General features: G+C 39.6%; 1 protein-coding gene across 1 annotated transcript in view; it reads left to right on the top strand.

The window, feature by feature from the left end:
* PDE11A (phosphodiesterase 11A) overlaps window positions 1-22,028 on the top strand; it is a 136,984-nt gene that overhangs the window by 92,646 nt on the left and 22,310 nt on the right. Inside the window, exons 11-15 of the mRNA XM_068407919.1 lie at window positions 6,104-6,250; window positions 6,351-6,458; window positions 11,680-11,789; window positions 14,816-14,906; window positions 17,979-18,079. Coding sequence (XP_068264020.1) covers window positions 6,104-6,250; window positions 6,351-6,458; window positions 11,680-11,789; window positions 14,816-14,906; window positions 17,979-18,079 — 557 coding nt within the window. The remainder of the gene's footprint in view (window positions 1-6,103; window positions 6,251-6,350; window positions 6,459-11,679; window positions 11,790-14,815; window positions 14,907-17,978; window positions 18,080-22,028) is intronic.

The following is a 22,028-nucleotide window of genomic DNA, read 5'->3' on the forward strand; positions in this document are numbered from 1 at the left end:
TTTGGAGGGAGTAAGAAATGTGTCAGACTGGGACATGACAGGCTTTGGTCTTCCATGGCTATGAAGAAGTGCAAAATTTGTCCACTACTGCTAGTAACTGACTATAAAGATACATTTTAAAAGATGCCTGCAGCTATAAATATAAGCAAGTATTTTTAGAGACCTTTATACATGAAAAGAACCTTTTACAAATAAAAATCTTTGCCATCAGAAAATACTGTCTCCAATATGGCTTGACAGAAGATTAAGTGAGAGAGAAAGAAGGCATTGCACTTACGTATTCTCCACTTTGGTGCTTTCTGGGCAGGTTTTGATGATCAGCCTTTGAGGCTTTTTAGTTCCTAATCTTCTGAGAGAGATTCTAGGTGAAGAGACACTTGAAAAGGTAGTCTTATTTTTTTTGCGTATGTCACGTTGTCTGAAGCTCCAGTTTCACTATAGACTATAAATGAGGTCAGATCCTAACCTGGCTATTGAAATCATAGTACATGGACTCCTGACTCAAACAGTGCCCCTGGGAGTTGAGGCATACCATATTGTTTTGCCATGTTTTGCTACATTGGGACATATATTTCATGGGATATCTTTATATGTGTTATATATATTCAAGTTTCTTGTTACTTTTTTTTCATTAGTCTGGCAGTATTTTCTGATTAGGAAATCTTGCTAACCATTCCACATGTCATTGTCCATAGGGCCATATAAAAAGCGGACTATAATCAGTAGTGGGAAGTTACTGTTACAGAACAGTTCTGATATCGTATGGGAAAGAAGCTGAGCATACTAAATGGCAGAATGTGCTATTTTTTTTTTAGCAAAGTTATGCTAATATACTTATCAGTAGGTTTCAAAATGCTTTCCTTGCATAATAAGCACTGATCTCTTATCCACACAGGTAGTAAAACTGAAGTACAGAGAGTTTAAGCTGACACGGCAAAGTAGGATTTCAGTCCCATGTTTTCTGTGTTTAGCTGGGCTGCTTCCATGGTAGTGAATGTTTTACAAGGCTAAAGAATGCTTTCTGAAGAACTCGCCAGTTTCCTTATGTCTGATTTTATCACATTATCAAATATGGATATAGATAATTGCAAAGAATATGCTATTAGAAGAGTTAGTGCAAAATCATTTAGTAAGCTTTCCCTGTCAATCTGTGGAATGATATTTTTGTCCTGTGTTCTTAGTATTAAATAGGATCAAAAACTGTTTTCATATAACATGTAATGCTGATTGAAGTTATTACAATCAGACTCTTGAGCTGTAGGCATCTTGTTTAAGAAACTCCTTAAGCTCCCTATCAGTGTATGCAAACTTGTAGGAAATAAGGATGGAATAAAAGGATTACGGCAAGATGAGACAAAATGCAACCACCACCTTGAAATTGCCCTCTCTCCACCATTGACCTAGCCTGTCTCATAGTGAAATTCTGCTATAGGAGGTTATTAAATATCCAAATTGCTCTTTCATATTTGTTCCTGACATGATACAGTTTTTCCCTGTATAAGGAGTTGTCTTCCTCTGACCATTTTTCATGCTGGCAGCATGTGCCCTGTCTGCTGGTCTCCACTGGCAGTACATCTGACTAGCTGGAACAAGAAGGCTTTAGCCTAGTATAGCTTTCACGTACTGAAAACGAGACTTCCAACTCACACAGAAAGTTTGATTTGTAAGACCGTGTGGATCATTGGGGAAGTCCCTAAAGTTTCTTCCCTGTTTGGAAGGACTGATAATGTGTTTCTAGATCCTAAAATAGCAAGATACCTATTGTGAGCTTATAGCATCTATCACACCTACAAGTTACTCAGGACAGGAAGCTTGCCCCCTTTACTTTCACCCATCTCCAAGGGATTTTCTAGTGCTAGTTATAACTATAAACTGATTTAAAGTTAATTTGTAAGAGGATATTTAATGGTATGCTTTGCATATGTTTTCTCAATAGCAGTATTGGCCATTATGAAGGTATTAGTGTGGTATATGACAGAAACTGAAAGCAGGATTAAAAGGAAAGCAATTTGCAGTAACATGAACCAAGCTGAATGTAAAACCTGTCTCTCATTCAGGAAATATGTTCAGTAAGAGCAGCAGAAGTCTCCCCTTTTGCTTGTGTTGATTGATTGCGATAGTTTGTTCAGCCCTTACAGTGAGAATGTTGTAAAATGCTCTGTGTATGTGCATATTATACTGTATTTTTCTGACATACATTTCCACATGAACATATACTGCCCAGAAGAAGAAATGAGTATGAATGCTTATCTTTATTGTTATCTAGTTGCATGCTAACAATGTAAAGAAACCATTTTATACAGCATATGTTTTATGCATACTTCTAAAACTGTGCAATAGTTGTCTTCAGCAGCACTAAGGTGTAAGCATCAAATAGTAGCTTTTATTTTGAGTATTTAACCTTTCAAAGTTTCCCTAAAACTTTGACTCTTTAGTTTCCTAAAGTTTTCCTTCTTAGGTTTTGTGGATCCACAGCAGCCCAAAGGCTTGTTAATACTGAACCAGAAACATTACTTTTTTGTTCTCATGGGCTGCCTTTTATAGTGGCCAGAATTGGGACTTTATTGTTGGTAGAAGCCACTTTGGTGTTCCATGTATTTGGAAGTATGATGGTCATTAATGACATATGGCCCTTTGGCGATGGCTGATGTAAGGTAAGACAACCAGTCACTCATCTCCTGCCTGTTCACGTACACTAAGCAGGCTGTGAAGCAATGTACCTGATAGCAAAGAGCAATGAGGAAAGGAGAATCTGTCTCCAATCCTGAACTGAGTACAAAATCGCTTTTCCTCTTTCCTGTATCCATCCCACCCCATCCCATGCACAGCTGAGTATGGGGGAGCCACAGACCTTGTCTTTATGCTCTCATTCAGGGGCATGACATCCTCTTTTTCAAGCTGCCCACAAGTGGTGATGGTTTCCCAGTCTGCTGTCTGTACTTTATTAGGCAAGACCGGTTGCCCTCCATGTGTTAAGCCCAACTTGTGTTTGTGCTTCTTTTCAAGATCAATTTGTGCTTTAGTACCGGGGGTATGGAGAAGTGACCAGAGGAGGCACGTCCGGCTTTAATTTGCCATAAGCTCACAAAAGAGTCATATGAATTTTTCTCAAGGATGAAGAGCGTTAAAATTGCTTGGCCCATGGGGTAAAAAGACTTCAGAGTATGATGTTCTTAATTGTGTTTAGAAAGGGGAAATTGAACTTCAAAACATTCAAAAGGAAGCAAGCCTTTTAAGTGATTCTAAATCACTGGGGGGCTTTGAAAAATAATTTCACTTTAACTTGAATTTTAATTGCCTGCCCCTTCCTCTTATTGTCATGGTACTTTCATCCTCTCTGTTTTCCTGGAAGAGAGTGTTGTTATTGCTGTTTATTTTAAGAAATCCAATGGAATTTGTCCTGCAGTGCAGCAAAATTTCAGGGATGGGTATGTTTTAATATTCTGTATTATGAATATTTTTTATATCTTTGTAATTAAAAAAATGAAGTTTTAATGCCTATATAATGCTTGCCTATAAACCCTGGACTGCTGCATTTCCAGCAGAAGAAGCTGAGGACAGAAAATGCCAGGTGCAGCCAGAATATTGCTGTAGCTCCACAACATATAATTTTTTTAACATTATTCAAATTAGTCTTAACACTCATAATTCTGTTGTTATCTTTATTGCTGTTGTAAAGCAAATGGTTCTTTTATACAAATGCTATCTCCTGGCTATTAATTCAGCAGTTATTTTGGATTATGGCACTCCTGTGAAATTTAGGAATGTAAAACCTCATAAATATTTAAAAGTTTCAGACTGATGTGGGAAGAAATTGTTTTTGACTTGCTTTGTTAATATACTGTTGTTCAGTTTGCAATAGATTTGGAATATATTGTTATTTCTCTACTGTTTGGCAAGGGGAAAAACAGTTGTAGTTGAGCAACTGCTTCAAGTGTTATCCCTTGAATTGTAACAGGCTGGTAAAAGTGTTTGTTTCCAGTAAAAAATAGCAAGGAAAATGCCCGTTTTCCTTTAAGAGGACAAAAACCATGAAATCCTTAATCAGAGCCCACTTCAAAGTTAATGAAAATGCAGCAATAGGTTTGTAAAGTTAGTTTTGATAAAACAATTTCAAGTAGGTCTACTTGCAATCACGTGCTTCTGTCTCAGCATCTTTGTTATTTAAACTTCTCTCTGAGGAACAAACAAGAAAGATGAACAAAAGTGTTTCTTCCCTCAGAGACATAGAGAGTGCATTTACTATGCAATGAGTGTATTCATAGACTAAATATTAGTATGAGTCTCGAGCATCCCTCAAAGCTCTGAAGAATAACTGCATGATAAAAAAGTCACCATTTTTGTAAGAGCGCTGGAGGTCTGGAGAGCCCAGTCTCTGGGCCAGCGTTCCAGTTTCACACCTAACCATGTCTTCTTTCTTTACCTCAGAAGTAAATACATAGCTTTTCAGCCAGATCCTAAAAGGTGTTAAGGTGTCACTCCTGTTGGGATCATCTAGAAGTATTTCAAATGTTTCAATAATTATTAAAAAAAAAGATGCTGAATTGATTCAACCTGGATAAGTATGCTAGCAGACAAAATATGCAGTTAACAGAGCTTACATCTCTGCCTGCATGCTTCAGGTTCTTTAGCTGTGTCCTGGGATGACACTTGACTTGATGGGTTTGTTGTATTTCCTACGTCAGTTAACCTCACTGGCCTAACACCATGAATTTTTGTGGTATTGGCATGCTTTACTGGGTGCTGAACTGAGAAGGCTTTTCTTCTAGCTAGCAAATAAGTTAACACTGCAATGTTAATACTATTTTATGGTAGGTTTGCACCATCTTCTCTTATATGGTATAGCTAAACCAGCTTGATCTCTGCATAAGTCATTATCGAGGTGGCACTTTCCCTATGGCTAGAAAAAGCTTTTTGCATGTCAGTAAGTTGTAGTTAGGGTACAATATTTCAAAACACGAGTTTTCAAAAAGGAAACCATAAGGTGGTCACCTTGAAGCTGTAACTGTGAAGGTGACCTTACTGTTGCGTGAACAAATCAGTATTTTATGCAAGTGAGTAGCTGGATGTGCCACACCAGCTGAGTCCATGTGATTTTAACTAATTCAGCATGGTCCAGCCCATGGCCTGAGGGCTGCATCCAGCCCCTTTGTGAGGTTTCTACGTGACCCATCACCTTCTCGCTGCGGGAGACAGGGAACAGATGCTCCTTCAGCAAATGCAGCCTCCTCCACCTGCCCTCTCTAGAGAGATGAGTGGCAAGTCGAAAGGGGCGTAAGGAAGGGCAAACAAGCCCATGAGGGTTGTCAGCACCTCTGCCTGGCTCCCGCAGGTGCTGCCACTGGGCCAGCCACACCACATCTGTGTGTGCAACTGTGCATTAGCCAGCCCTGCACACTCATTCATATGGTTTTGTGTGTGTGAAAAGCTCATTCCTCTCTTACAAACAGAACACAAGTCTGCTGTTACATGGACAAAGCAAAGCATAAGGCTTTTGCTGTTGTTTATTGACTTTTACTACATAATTAGTGTGTTGAAAATTATTTTTATTTTGCTTTTAAAAGTACTTCTTCTAGACATTTCTTGTATTGCTCTTTTTTTTGGTTCTATGAATGCATAGTGAACAGCATAAAGCAAAGGGCACTTGTATGCTTATGAATGTAAAGGCATTTGGATGAAGAAATTCTGCAGAGCAGTATATTTACTTTGTATTTCTGAATGGTAGCAATTAAATTTTCCAGCTGCTGGCTGTCCAGATGATTCTTGCATTACAACATGGTAATTTGGATTGGAATATATTGTGTTACTGCAGTAGCAGTAAAGTGGTCAGCGCTCTCAGTCTAAATGCTACATACAGGCTCCAGTTGGGATGGTGACTGTATTTCCTGCTCATACCAGGTTCTCCTTCGCACTGTTTCCCGGCTCTGTTAGCTTGACGTGTTTGTATTTCTAAGATGAAGACTTTTATTGCTCGGCGTTCAAATCAAGCAGTGGATGTATTGGCAGGTCAGAGCTGATGTATGGATGGCTTCTTGTAAGAGTGACACAGAAAAAAGACCCAAGTTTTGAATCAGAAGTTTCCGTTTCCCTTTGGCATTTTCAGGCAGCAAACATCCCTCTGGTGTCAGAGCTTGGCATTGATGATATCCATTTTGATGACTTCTCGCTTGATGTGGATGCCATGATTACTGCAGCCCTGCGGATGTTCATGGAACTTGGAATGGTTCAGAAATTTAAAATTGACTATGAGGTAACCATCTGCACTGCAGAGATATCTGCTGCTTTTGTCTTGGCACTGCTCTGTCCGTTTGTACACATTTAGTAGCCCTGATACAATTTGTACTTTTCAGACGCTGTGTAGGTGGCTTCTGACAGTTAGGAAGAATTATCGAATGGTTTTGTATCACAACTGGAGGCATGCTTTCAACGTCTGCCAGCTAATGTTTGCCATGTTAACTGTAAGTATACAGCTACAGACACAGTCCCATAAAAGCTTGTACTGCCACGTTGTCTTACCTGTCAAAACATTTTCCAACATCTGATTTCCTTTCTAGTTAGTATGATACTCATTCATTTCCAATAGAAATGCACACGGAATTAGGTTGTTCAACTTAAGGCAGCACATATTTGGCAAAACCTTGTAGTGTTTAGTGACAGTGATATCACAGGCACATTAAAGTGACTGAAAACAGATGGCAGTCTTGGAGTGAGCTTGTTATTATAGATCTTGATCTTACAAAAATGTTTTTCTTTTGGAACTCTTTCATTTGACATTTATTTCAGACTCTCTTAAATTGGGAAGTACAAAACCAAGAAAGATTAGAATCCCAGAAGTATTTATTATGTTGATATTTATTACCTTCTTATCCAGCTTCATCTAAATTGTTGTAGAAGGTATTGCCTTAAAACATTTTAAGATTATCTTCCAACATAGTGATCTAAGTGAATCTTGTCTCTCCATTGGACACTGTAACACTTCTGGGTTTTATTAACATGTATCTCCAGCAGTACCAGTAACTCCTCTCCACATACAAGTAAATTCTGTTGAAAGTACAACTGCTACTGCTTGCTCTTTCTCCCTACCCCACAGCAGCCTCACTGCATGAAATAATCCATGTTTGGCTAGTTAATTCTTGTAAATGTATCAATGAAAAGTGGTCCTGGATGTTTAATATTCTGGTTAATACAGTAAAAGAGAAGCAACATGTCTGTGTGCATGCAACACCTTCTACTGTACTTTACATTTTGGTTTGCCTTATCTCCAGATAAAAATAAGAATTCAAGTTTTTCCATTTTTTCTTCATGTTCAGTTTTAATGGTAAAAGTGAACCTTATTATTGTGAACCTTGAAGTGGTCATATCAATAGCGTTTGTGCAAGTATTTATTTATCTGGGATATCATGTGCTTGTTCCCTAATTTTTAATCACTGAATGTTTATATTCCCATTGCTGGCCGGTCTCTGCAGTGTGGTTGCCATTTGGACCCTGTCCATAGAGGTGGGGACTCCACGCCTGTGCCATTCGCAGCACAGGTCAGCACCGTGTTACATGAACTTGAGACAGTCCATGGCCTGTTTCCTGCTCACAGGGCACAGCTGTCTTGTGCATGGGGTCCCAGCTGTCCTCCTCCGTTTGGCATTGTCTCTGTGACAGAACTTTGTGTGTCGGGCAAGAAAAAACAGAGTATGATGTCCCCTAGCAGGTAGATATTGGTCTAGTGCTAGGTCTGTCCCAGCTACGTGGGTTTGTTTCTGTGAGTGTTTATGGAGGCGTAGCGAAGTTGTACCGTACACTGGGAGACAAAGGAGATGTTACAAGAGAGAAAGGTCACCTCTGCTTCGGGGCATGAGGCTGTTCAGCTGAGCAGAATTGACGTCGTTTCAGCAGGCACTTTCTGATGATCTCTGATGAAATCTCGTGGTAATGTGTGGGCATCGGTCGTTTTTAAAGTTTTGTAAACATGGGGGTTTTTTCAGTTATAGAAAAATTAAAAGCTTTTTACTCCGAGGAGTGAGGCAAAGTCGGGCAGCGCCGTTCAGCTTGGGGGTATGTTAATTTCTGCCAGCCGCTGCCGGGGGTGAGGAGCCCCCTGAGGACCTCTAGGTGGAGCTCCGAGGCCAGGTTTGCGGCGGGCTGCTGTGTCGGTGGGACACGCACTCTCCCACCCGGCAGCCCCCTGAGCCCGCGGTGGCTGCAGCGGCAGCCCGCAGGGAGAAGGCAGAGCCCTGCTGCTGCAACAGCCGGCAGCGAGCCTGCGGGGCCTCACCCCTGAACTGCTTTGCCCGTGGCTCCCAAAGCATAATTTCAGGATCCTTTTAGCAGTCAGCACAGCGACGCAACAGCCTGTGGGAAGTGATCTGGGATTTTCAAGCCAGGCTTGTTTCATTGCCCACGCTCCTGGTAATAAACCGAACGAGCAATTCCGTGTGCAGCGCTGGACGCGTGTGCCCGTGGCATTGGACTCGCCATGCATCCCACCCTGCTTCGCTGTGGCTCTGGCTGAGAACAGAGTAAGCTCAGGCGTATGATCCGCTTGGGCTGCTCTCCCTTCCAGAGACAGGAAGACCGATCTTGGGAAAAAAGACACGAGAGAGAGTCAACAGACTAGTAATAGCACAAGGCTTGCTCTTACTGCATCTGTCTTGGGGCAACCATCCGAGTTAGCGTGTGCCTTGTTTTTTCACTTGCAAAAAGGGGGGAGAATTCTTTGACTGTCAGAGCGGGGCACTGCTTTGTGCAGTTATTGCACCCTATTCCTGATTCCTCCATGACAGTCAGCAATACTGACTGCACAGCAAATATAAACCAATAGGTCTATTTTAGGGCGTTTTCAGGTAGGACTTACCATAGCATAGTACTGTCTAATCTGTAATGCAGTAGCCTCTAATGGCCCGATCATGCTCCCACTGAATGCAGAAGGAAAATTTAGCTGGGTTGAACAAGCCAAACAACAGAAATTCAACAAAGCTTAAACCAGTTGTTTCACTCCTGGGTCAGGCTTCTGCATATCTAAGGTATGCTTCTGTACATCTAAATATGTATTTTCCCTCTCCAGTCAGCTTCTGAACAATTATAAGCCCAGTCCTGCGAGCCATACTTCTGTATTTCAGACTCTCCCAAATATTCTGAAGACAAGCACTGAAGCAAGACTGCTCCTGCGAGTTAAGGACGTCACAGGAGAGTAAACCGCAGGATGAAGCCCAGGCTTCATTATCAGTGCCTTTGCGTTAACACAGTTCACGTTGATACTTATTTCAAAAAGTAAAAATGAACGAGTAAGCAATACAAAATTAAAATCCCATCTAGTGTGCTAATAACAAAACATATAAATGTGGGGCAAGGTATAATGAATGCAATTCATTTCCTCACATGAAAGAATGACCTCCATAACTCACTGGAGACTCTGCCACTTATGAGTTATGGGTCATTCCTTTTCTGGTGAAAATAAATTTTACTCCACCGTCATCTATAGCCGTGTATTTTTTCTCTCTGTGTAAATTCAAAAAATGTGGAAATGGAATCCTCTATTTTCTTGCATTATGTTCAAAGCAGATAACCCCTTACCGTAACATTGTTTTAAATTAAATCTTCTTTATTAAGTGAAATATGCTATATTTCTCTCATATATTCAATGACAAGACTTTTGATTAAATGCAATGTTGCAGTTATTTTTGAGATATGGCTACTGTTAATAAATTCCTTAATCGGCCTTCCTGCATTTTCAGTACAGGTTGAATCCTTGAGTTTAATCAAAGCTTGTGTTATACTAAAGAATATTTATTACAGCATCAACTTTATATTATAAAACTTCTATTTTAAGTTTTTTTAACTTAGCCATGCACATTTTCTCTAGATTGAAACTTGACACATTGCATGTTGTCATTTACAAACCTATTTTTTAATCCCTTTTTAAAAAATAGACTGTGATTATTATTTGTTATATAAGAACAATGTTTAAAAAATAAAAAGAGAAAACACTACTTTTTAGATAATTTCCTCTGCCTGGGTAGCTGCTACTGAAACTAAAAAAAAGCAATGGCACTAGAAATCAGGAGAATCTCTTTCATAATATCGAAGTTACTCTGTACACCAGTGGATTCTAGGCAAAAGGAATCTTTTTTCCCTCATATTTGATCATCTTTTCTGATATGTAAACTTTAAGCACAATTATAAAGCTTTTGTAGCAAGTCCTGCACTTCCTCAGTTCCCACTGAAATGCATTCCTGAGCACCTGGGGGAGCTTGGCTCCCTGTGCTGCCTAAATATTAACTGCAGCCACATTTCAGACTATGAAAACAGAGGCGATTTGGATTTGAATGTGCATTTATTTAAGTAGAATTTGTGGTGTTCAGGGTGAATAGCAGAGTTTTCACATGTTATTGCAGCAATTGACTGGCATTTCTGAGTGGGCTGTAAGTTCCTACCAGGTAAGGACTTCAAGTCCCTCTGATATTCACTGTCTTTGTATCACTTAACCCTCTTCTTGCCAGTGGGTGAAATTATGCCCCATTGAAAATCAATGGAATTTGGGATTTCTTACACACTGTTTGTGTTCAGCCTTGGTTTGGTCCTCCAATATAAATGTATTTTATATTCCTTTTATATAATTTCCTTTCATACTAATTAGATCGTGTGGCTAATTGAGGAGTGTTGTTGGAGACTGCCACTGTGGAAAGACAAGTGTCATGATGTTCCAGCTCAGCCAGTCATTTTTGCGGGCAATATGCCCTTATGCTGCTGAAGAGTTGAAGAACCAGGTTGTTCCTGCCATGGGTAAGATGCATGGCACCAGAGAGGTGGTGTCCCGCGCAGGCTCCAGCACCTCCTTCAGACAGGATCTGTTTGGGATGCTTGAGGTTAGCAATAACAGTAGTGTTTCTTTTCTGACATGAGGCAGTTCAGGCAGGAAAATTGCTATGGCAAGTATCCACGAGGACAAGTATAGTGGCAAAAAAATGTTTCTCGGATCAGCTGCCCTATTCACACAGGTGTATCGGGTCTGAGCTGCTTGTGGGGAATTGCAATACAACAGTTTTCAAAATTCTCTCCCAAATTCAAGGGGGTATCTGCAGCAGAAAGATGCCATTTGAGACATTTCCTTTTTAAATCATGCCGCTTCATTTCATGTGTCCCAGATAACAAATCTCTTAATAGTTCATAACAGTTCCATAGAGCATATTTTAGCTGGCTTCTTTTATAGGTCTTTTGATTTAACATCTCGGCTCTCTCTGACAGTAGGGATTGAGTAAGATGGTCACCTCAGGATTGACGAAATCTAAGTACTTCTCTGAACAATTATTTCAAAATGTTAATTGTTAATTGTAAACCAAAATACAATTTTGGTTTGTATTTCTCTGATATGAAATTCCATCTCCTGGCTTAATGTGTAGTTATTGGTGTTCGTTTTCAGCTCTTTTTGCCTTTAGTGCCTTCTGGGTAGTGGAGAAATGGCATGCTGGAAGTGCAACAGAGATAATAACAGATCACTCCAAGGCCGTTATCTATTCTGCTGACCATCTAACATACAGCAGGGAATATAATATGACAATAAAGCATTTATCTTCTCCTTACTGAAACATTCATGATATCAAAACAAAGTTGACTGTTGCTCGATGGACTAACATTACTTATCCCTTTTGCTACTGATAGTTACAGCTGCTATTTTTTTTCTGCTCTCAGACTGCAGGATTTCAGGAGATTCTGACTGAAATTGAAATTTTAGCTTTGATTGTGGGATGCTTATGTCATGACCTTGACCACAGGGGAACCAACAATGCCTTCCAAGCCAAGTAAGTTTTCTAATTCTTATTACTTTAATTTGTTTTTCTTCCACAGAAGAGCAAAAGGTGACCAGGAAAAAGAATGAAGCATTAATTTCAGGCCTCTTAGGCCAAGGCCAAGTATTCTTATTCTTGTATGTAGTGAGGGACTATCCATCTTTATCATTCTCTGTTCTTCTGGGTAATTGCTGGCTTGTCCTTTGTATCTGGCTGTTAAACCGACACTGCATATTGAAACGTGGTGCCAAAAGTTGATGTTCTTTTCAGGCTCAGGTATTATTGATTCTGATATTCAACCCAAGAAACACTGAAACTGTCTGTCTAGGTTGTTCTTGCTGGCTGGAATGCATGATGTTAAGTAAAACCTTATTCAACTATTAAGAAAAAAGAAAATAGGTAAAACGGAAATAATGCTTTCACAAAAACTTTGATACCAATATAGATAAGCATATGTAAAGTAATTCCTAGCTTATGAAGTATAAAACCGTTGCCATCATGCTGGAGCTCTGATGCATATCGTCCGCAGCGGGTGGCTGGAGTAATTGCCTCACCACGTACCCGTCAGTTGTGGAGCGCACAGGGTCCCTGGTCAGTAGAAATGCCTGGCCTGCCCCACAAGCCAGGGCACACAGAGCCTGTTCGGAGACATGCTGCAGTGGGCAGGGGTGGGCTGGCCACCCCTTGCAATGGTCAGTACCCACCAGAACATGAAGCTGGATCTCGAAGGCAGATTCTTACATCACCTATGTGAAATCTTGCTCTCCAGACCGTTTTCAATTCTAAAAATTAATTTTATTATATTCAAAGTGCTTACAACCTGTTTCAGCAGCCCTGACTTGCATATATTTTTACTGTCCAGGCTGCTGCCCTCAGACACCGTGAGGTAGAAGCAGGTTTGTGGAAGGTTTGAGGGTACGTCTCCTTCCTGTGGGGGTAAGGGAACTCCCTTGACCAAGGTCAAATTCTTTCTAAAATCTGTGTTCCCTGAGAACAGGGAGGACAACAGGAAATGTCCCCTGACAACATCCTGGCCAAGCTGTGAAGTAAAGCTGTCAGACACAGAGACTCCTCCAAATCTGATGTAGTTTTCTCAACTCCCCAGGTCCTCTACAGTCAGAATATGAGACCTTGAGGCTCTCATGTCCTGTGGATCCCAGCATGCATTTGCAGCTTTGTCTGTTCTGCATTACTGCTGATTCTCCAGCGTGACGGGGAAGTGGTCAAATGGTTGTCCAAAGATATTTGAAAGACAGGGTGCTGTTGTATTAGCCTATTTTGTCCTACCTTTTGCAGAAATACTCTGCTGCAATGTGTGCATGTACAGGCTGCTGCATTTCTGGGGGTGAGTTGCCTCAGTGAACATCACTCAAACTGATGTTTCTGATATTCGCTAAGCTGCTGTTTCCTGAGCTATTGGTGTTGCTGTACAGTCTCAATGAAATGATGACACTGTCTGGATCTTCAATCACCGTAGCTAAGAAAATCAATTGTAGTGCTCAAAAGACAGAGCTCATGGTGCAAAGGTTACCAAGCACTGCTAGATGCCTTTCTGCAGCTGAGTCTTGAAGAGAATCAAAAAAGACGAGATGAATGGGAAGGAAGCTCAGCTGCTTGATGTTTATGTTCCTAATTTACAAAAACGAGACCTAAGATTTACATCCTGACCGTTTTAGGCTCTGATTAAGTTAACCACTTCTCTACTGTAACATTACACAACAATATCTCTTGTGCAGAGGGATGGCTGAGTTAAAAGTAGAGGTTTCAGCATTAGACTGCTATCACTTATACTTGTTGTTTGACAACGGAGTACAAAGAGGAGGCTACCATTTTACGACTCCATAAAGAAATTGCTGAAGACATTTAACAAAAGACAAACATTACCACACATGTATAAAACATCCCTGAAAACAGAAGCTGTAGTTTTCATAACAGCAGCTATGATTTATTCCTCTAACCTGACATAAATTTAAGCATCACATTTTCCTATTTTATCTCCAGTGTTCAATACTGCTGTTCTGCGTGATGAAAGTTCAAGAGGTATATGATGGAGGCAATATCACAGTTGTCTGAAATGGCTCTGTTATATATCTCAACACCACGTTCTCTAGGGATGATGTTTCTTGGACATCCTTCTCTCTAATATGGCTGCTTCTGATAATTAAATATCAGTGTGGTGCAGTTTTATAGTATATGCTCCTAGGACACTCTTTCTGTTTGTCTCTAGCAAAATCTCTTATTCTCGTTTCTTTGCAAAGAAACCCATCTTGTCGCTTTAGGCTGGGTCCTGGAAGTAAAGCAATGGTGAACAGTAACTATTCTGACAATCCAGTCCTGTTCTCTGCACCTCCCAATGATTTGCAATTTTATAATTGTATTCCACAGATTTTTGTTCTTTAAACTCAGAAAACCCACCTGCGCCGGACATTTTGAAGCTAATTTTATTTTAGACAATAAACACGATAAGAAAAATACATTCTAAAGAGATGCTAAACTTTACTTTTATATTCACTGCTCTCACTTGTGTTTTTTTGTTTACCTTAGTATTTTTTTAAGTGCGTGATTTTACATACAGACAGAACCTCACTGCATTTGCAGTTGCTTTTTTGTTGTTGTGTTTTGGGTTGGGTTTTTTTTTTTGTTATCACCCATTGTAAGCCATTGTGTTTATATCTATTAAGGATTAAAAAGTAGTAGCAGAACAGCCAGTCCTAGCTCAAGGACATTACTTTTTGTCTGTACTGCACAGTGGTGTGCCTGTGCTGTTGCATCACTGAGGCGCTTTGAAAGTTGCGTTACAAAATTCCATGTAGTTCCAGGAAAATCTTTAGCCAGATGATGATATTTAGCAAGGTCTGGAACATAAATGCCTTGTGTCTGGCTTTAAAATAGTATTTTCATCTTGTCAACTGTCTTAAATGTGGTTGCTGAAATGGAGACGGAGAGTGTGGCTACATGCTTTTGTTACTAAATTGTCTGCGAAACCTACTTCGTAAGCTAACGAGCACTATTTGTTGACTCCCCACGTTCTCTTGCAGGAGTGGATCAGCCTTAGCTCAGCTCTATGGCACCTCTGCTACCTTGGAGCACCACCACTTCAATCATGCTGTCATGATTCTCCAAAGTGAGGTACAAAAGCATTACTATTAATCTCACTGTAAGCTGTTGGGCAGTTTCAGCCGGAGAAAGGAAATACCACACACAGTACCTGTTTAATGCCCTCTCCTTGAGGAGTTATTTATTGGTTACCACAAAGGTCACAACTAGCACAAAATTAAACAACTACAAATGCTGATCATAGAGCCCAGAGATTATATTTGTCTCAATCAGCTACGGGCAAGGAGAACATAGCTTTTCTCAGTTGTCTTACGTATATCCTGCTCCGTGCTTTATAGGTAGGTGAAACAAGCTCTTACCTTTCCCCGCAGGTGACATTATAGACAAATTCAGAGTATCACAGTCATCCCTTTACTGGACCATTTTAATTTCTTTGACAGTCCTTCTGTAATCAGTATTTTTATGATGGTTTTGCATAATTTTACTAAATGATTTTTTAAAAAAAATTCATATCAGTAATATTGTGCTGTCCAAAGTACATTAGTTGCTTTGCAGATACATATAAAGACATAGTTCTTGCCTAGAATACCTTATGTGTAACAATATGCAGCATGCACTACCCCAGAGATGTAGTAAGTGAGAAAAGTAGAAGGATGGACGTGCAATCCTTACAAAGCAATATATGTATTTTCTTAATTTATACAGATAGGTTGTTACAAAATGCATTCAGTATATATAAAAACAAAAATGTTGTTCATGCAGCACAATTACAGACCATATGCTGATCTGCAGTAACTTTTGAAGAGCATCTGGGAATGTCCCATGATCACAGACAAATGGGAGCAGGGTGATGGCTTTACCTCTGTGTACAGTGCCACAGAGATTAGTCATGGGACTGTGGCTTCAGTGTTCAGTTTCTGAACATTATATTAAAAAAGTAGACAAAGGAAAGGAGAGCCACCGGCATGAGATTTAAACAGCTCAATCTGCTTAGCCTAGCCTAGCTTATCTAAAAGGTGATACTAGGAATTAAATGGCTCCTTATACTAGCAGGGAAAGGCATAAGAAAAAGCAGCATTTGAAAGTTAAACAGACTGGTTCAGAATAGGAAATGTTGTTTTTCTAAACCAATGAGGCTGTTCAGCCTCTGTTACAAGCTTTCTCAGGAAACAGTGATTTCTCTAGTTCCTGAAATCTTCATAATGACTGAATGTCTCTCTGACAACAGGCTCAAGACAAGGACAACTCTGTGAAGGTTTATAGCTCGTGTCAGTCTAGATGCTTTTCTTTATCTTTTCTAAAAATCAAGAAATTTATGAAAAAAAATACTTTTTTCCTTGGATCTACTCCAGCTTCTTTCAGAGATGTAAAATATTACTTGAAATGTAAGTCCTCTCCTTTGATCACTCAGGCAGCTGCTTCTCCAGGTCCTCATTTCGAGACCAGAAAATTAATCCTACAGCATTTTTATCCAATAGATACTATTTGCTAATGGAACACAACACCCCTTAGTTTGGAATAAATGCAGATTTAGATCCTCCAATCTACTTAAAGATACACCAGTTTTCACCAGCTGAGCAGTTGGTCTCCCCTCTCAAAGAAGCTGAAATTAGATTATATCCTGTCCACTAATGTTGATATTCTAGTCTGTCTTTGCTGTCTAGGAGGAAACATAGTATATAGTATTATTTCTTTAGATTTTTACCATGTTGGACAAAGGAGCTATTTATCCTTTACTCTTGACATGCTAACCTCAGTATAAGTGATCTTGAGCTTTGTAGTGACATGGTTTTATACACCATGAAAAAGGTCAGAAAGGCAACAGATATTATAGAATAACAGACAACCTGGGAAATTACCCCTGTTGTAAGAGCTGCTGTTTCCCTGATACATTTTGCTTTATTTTCTTCTGAGTACTTTGGTTTTAAAATTATTTTTTTGTAAACAGCCTTTAGATTCTCAAATCATTCTCAATATTTAGCTGAAAGGAAATAATCATTTCATTGTCACAGAGACCATCTTTTATGCATGGCAAATTATTTTTTTAGCCCAACAATTAGCTGATCTATTAAAAAATACCGTCTCTCCCTCCAGACCTTATCTTGTCTGTGTCCTCACACCATCATGGTTACATCAGTCCTGTTGCTGGAAAGTTCTTGTTTTTAAGGGCATTTTAATCTTCCTAAGCAGTAGATGGCAGTGCACACTGAATGTGTGCATTACAGTGCTAAATACCACCAAAATAAGACTCCATTTAGCAAGAGCCTCGTTATTTCTATAGGTGATTAGGAAAAAAAAAAGGTGTAGTACTTTTATTTATGTTAATTTAGTTATATGTGACTAAGACCACTTCTTAAGCTTACGTTCAGAATTTTCCATTAATTTTGTTTCTTTCGGCTTATTTTCTCTAGGATCGCATAGAGAAATTATAGGATCTCTGTCCCTCTTGGTTTTCAGAAATTCAGTTACAAAAGGACCTTCCTGCTCTCAAATAGCAATATTAAATAATTTGTTTCCTTTTATTCTGGCCATGGAGTGCCTTTCAAATTCTTAATCCGTGATCCTTTAAAAAGTAGCCTATTGGGCCTACAAAGGGCATTTTAACTGCATAAAGTTGTGGTTCTTTAGCCTGCGTAGGGAATGCTTGTATATGGTGTAAGACAACACAGTAATGGGCAGAGTGAGCAAATGGGCTGTTTTGAATGGAACACAGATTTAGTGTCTTTGCTCTAACAGCAGCTTATGTGCCTGCAAGCAGCAGCACAGGTAAATCTGTTAGGAGCACAACTCAAAAGCTGCAATGCACAGCTCCCCAAAACATTTAGTAAGAGGAAAGATTGAGACGTATCCATCGTTTTTCCCTATAAACTGAATCTGTGCAGGGTCAGAGCAGAGTAAATCTTTCCTCAAGAGACTGTAATTTCAGCAGACCTTAGAAAAACATCTCAGGTGCTTGATTACAATCGTCAACTCTTCCACCCCAATGTAATCTCAGCATTATTAACATTATTATTTTGTCATAGTTTTGCCATGAATCAGAAAAGGCCTCTGTTACAGGGAAACAGTAGACTAAAGAGTTAGAAAACCTTTTAAAAACCTATATTGATTGCTAGCCCTTTACCTCTTTTATCTCTTTCATTATAGGGTCACAACATCTTTGCTAACTTGTCCTCTAAGGACTACAGTGACCTTATGCAGCTTCTAAAGCAATCGATACTGGCAACAGACCTCACTCTGTATTTTGAGTAAGTATTGGCATTTCTTGTATTTGACAAATGAAAATTCAAAGAACTTACTCTAATGACCTATTAAATACCAATAAGGATATATAACATGAGAAATTACTGTTTAGCTGTGGTTGAAGAGATTTAGTCTAATACTTAGTATATCTTAGGCTAATAGAAATATCTCAAGTGTCCAAGTAAGTTTTGCTTTAATGTGTAACATGTCTGTATCAACAAAAAGCAAGTGAAATCCTAGGTTTGTACTTCAAAGCAATCCCAGGAATTGGTTACAGCTCAGTTCTGTAATTCTTCTGTCCCTTCTGTGATCATCTCTTCAGGCATGTAGAAAATCAACGACATTTTAGAATTCTTTTCCACCATTTGAGAGTTTCTAAACATGCATGCTAAGAAATGTTATATTTAGTTACAGACCCAGTTGCAGAGGTAATGAAAGCATACGCATTGCTGCTTTGAAGACAAATTATGCCAATTTATATCAGATGCAAATAGGTCTTAAAAAGCTTAACTCGAGAGAGGTATAATAGGATCTCTCTCATACAGTTTTTTTCCTTGTTTGTAAATCAAATCTCTAAGTAACCTTCAAGTTGGTGCTATTTTATGTTTTTCAAATACTGTTAATTATTATCAAGCTCTTCCCAGTGAGAATGTGTGGGAGCAGGCATGTAGTTGGAGGAGCTGTGGTGTCACTGTCGCATTGCAATTTTGACATCCCCCTCTCTGGCGCACGCCTGGGGCTGACTTACAGGGAACAGTGCTGTTGCATGTGCAGTTTCAGCGTACTACCTTCCCAGCCTTGACAATATTTCATCCTTAGGATTTTTTCTGTTTGATGTCTATTAGCATCCTATCCCGTACAGTGCATTAAGTAATGTTTTTCTTAGGGTGGTATACCGAGATTCCGCCCCTCCTTTGTGCTGATAGTTGATACCAAACCAAGTTTCCAGAAACCTTCAGGCAAATTCTTTACCCTGAAATTGTTCAACTATCTATATCAGCATTGTATCTTCAACTGTTGATTGTAAAAATACTAACTGGGATGCTGCAATGTTTGCTTTGTCTTTTTTTCTCAGCATTTGGTTACTGTGCCAAGGGGTGTTACTAAGCAGTACTGGCAGTAGACATGCTGATGTTCTTTCTGTTTCTGCTGATCTCAGAGAAGTTGTATTAAGAAAGGGTTTTAATGAATAGTTTTATTATAAATAACTTCTAAACGTTAGTCCATGAAGAAATTTCTGCTTACTGACATGAAAGTCCTGAGCAGGACAAATAAACCCCTTTAAGCATACTCTTTTTGAGGCTGTTAGGATTGCTTGTTATCTGAGGGGGGGGGGGGCGTGTGCCTAGTATGACAGGGGAGTTTGCTGACAGCTTTAAGTGAGATACAAGGACCACAGGGATGTGTCAGCATGGATTCTCCTGTCTCACCACAAATAACAAGTGCTACAGAAATGTTTTGTGCTGTCAAGGCAGAGATGAGTGGCAGGGGATGAGAGGGCAGCTGCCCTGGCACAGCCCCACGTGCTCCCTCTGGCCGGCGTCCTGCAGCCCCTGGAAGAGCCAGAGAGGGCTTCTGGCAGTGCCTTGGGAGGGAACCCAGTCCAGACCCAGACGTGATGGAGCTCTCTTCCCTGCCTGCCTTAGGCTGAAAAACTATATAGTCAAGTTGTCTTTCCAGTTTTAATACAGAGAAGTAATGTCCAAAAAGGGAGATCAGCTGAATTTCAAGATTATTCTTCCCTGCTTGCACAATTGATTTTTATGTGCTACATGAATCAGAAAACTTTTAGCAAATGAGGCCTCTTTACTTAGAAGTCTGCAAATAATTTATCTTTTCCTCTTCTGTTATTATGATACATTAATCAGGTAGTTGTTATGCTACTTTACTTCCAAAAGTGCCTGAAAATCACTCGCTGGAAACACTGATGATGTACACTTCTTAAAGCCCCACCCTATGTGAACAGAAGTTTATGTACAAGTACCTAACTTGTTTTTTCAGTTTGCTACATCTTCAATATTTTTGTAGAGAAGGGAATTCTCATATCAGTATTCTTAGAATGCCTAAGATCACAAAGTCCAGCTAGCAAAACAGCAACAAAACTCCAGGCAGAGCAAGGCCTTATGACGTTCTCAAGGCACTGCTTCTCTACAAACAAGCAAAAAGATGACTTTCAGTGAAAGATCAGGTGGAAAATATACTTGATTTTAGTAGATAATTCTAGATAATGATGCTTGTAGATAATACAACAAGCAAAAGCATGGAACCAAAATGAAGTTTATGGAAATTCACTCAAATGATGTCTTGAGCCACTGGGCTGTAGAGCAACTGGATTTGCTATGTATAGCAAGACAACTTTCCCTTCCAGGCAAAATATAACCAGAGTCAATGTTACCCAAAGACATTGCAAAATTGTTAGAATTCTGTTTATTTCTGAAATCCTGGCATATTATGTTTGCTTAATAACAGCAAACCTCTTCGTTTTGGATACCATGCATAAGCAACCAGTAGGAAACACGAAATTGTTTCCTTATACATGGCTGCTTTCCTCAGGTTGACTCCTTCCTACACTACAAATTCTCTGTGGAGTTGGGCTACTACTTCTACATCCATTTAAATGGATTTCAAAGGAAGTTCTTATTTTAAAGTTTTCAGCTTAACGTAAAGCCTTGAGACTCATATTTCCAGTTACTGTTTTATGGGTCTCTAGATTTTAAATTTGAATGTTTGAGGTTTCTGGGATGTCATCTTCCTGAGTGTTCAGCTTTAAATATTCTTGCCTGGTTTTTGTCCAGTAACATGTGATTTGCCCAGAATGTCCAATACTTCAGAATGAAATCATTACCAAATTTTACATTGTTAGACTGGGCACTGAAATACAGGGAAAAAAAATCCACCACTCGCTCTATTAATAGAGTATGTAGTTGTTGATGATCTGCTCAGGATTAGTCTGGTTTAAGGTTTATGTGTCAGCTAGTCTTGGGCATTAAAATTTTCATCATTGCAATATTTATTTCCACTGGGGCCATGATGCTATGACTTTCTGTGAGAGAACTGAATTTTGTTTTCTGCATGTGTGACTTTGCATTGTCCCAGCAAATTTTGTAACGTGAAACTCCCTGATATCTTTTTTCATGAAACATAAGGGATTAGATATCATCAAGTGTCCTTATGTCTCCCTGTTCTACTTGTTGCCATGAAATCCTTTGCAGAAAGGCCCTATAGTAGGAGTGACTGGTCATATAATGCATGACAGTCAGGGACCAGAATAATGCAACATGCCCCATGTAAAATTCTGTCCATTGATCAAGGACAATGTTCCTGGAAGTGTGCATCTCCTCCTGTGTAAAACCTGTACTGGCTGCCATCAGACTGTGCTTTCAATAATTACTGTTCAAAATTTTAGTCCAGCTGAAGTAAATGTAGAAAATACAAGACTTTACAAACTCTCTCCTGTTGGGGAATCTAACTACATTTCCACTGAACAACGTGCACAGTCTCCTATGAGATGGGGCACTGGACTGTCACTTAGAACATGGATATTTGCTTTCCAGCTTGGATGCTAATATGTGGTGTCACCCTGGGCAAGTTGCTCCGTATTTTTGTACCTCAATTTCTGCTATATCTGGGGCAGGATCTGTTTCATATTGTAGTCACACTGCATGCAATAAGAGCTCCTTGGACTCTCAGAACCATAAAAAATTACAGACTCTGATGAGTCAGAATTTTGGTACTTAAAGGCACAAAACAAGCATTAACATGTTCTGGGTCATGTGCTGTCCACTTTTGGGGATATAGGCAAGATATTCCAGAAGACAAAGCACAAGATCAAGCAGGGAGACCTAGTTTCTAGTCAGTAAGAACAACTAACTCGAGACAGCTGCAGCTCCTGTGTCTCACTGTTCTGTTCTGTGTGCTGGAAATAACAGGAAATGCATGTCTCTGAAAACCCCT

This window comes from Nyctibius grandis, chromosome 9 (assembly GCF_013368605.1).
Source record: "Nyctibius grandis isolate bNycGra1 chromosome 9, bNycGra1.pri, whole genome shotgun sequence".
NCBI classification, from domain to species: Eukaryota; Metazoa; Chordata; class Aves; order Nyctibiiformes; family Nyctibiidae; genus Nyctibius; species Nyctibius grandis.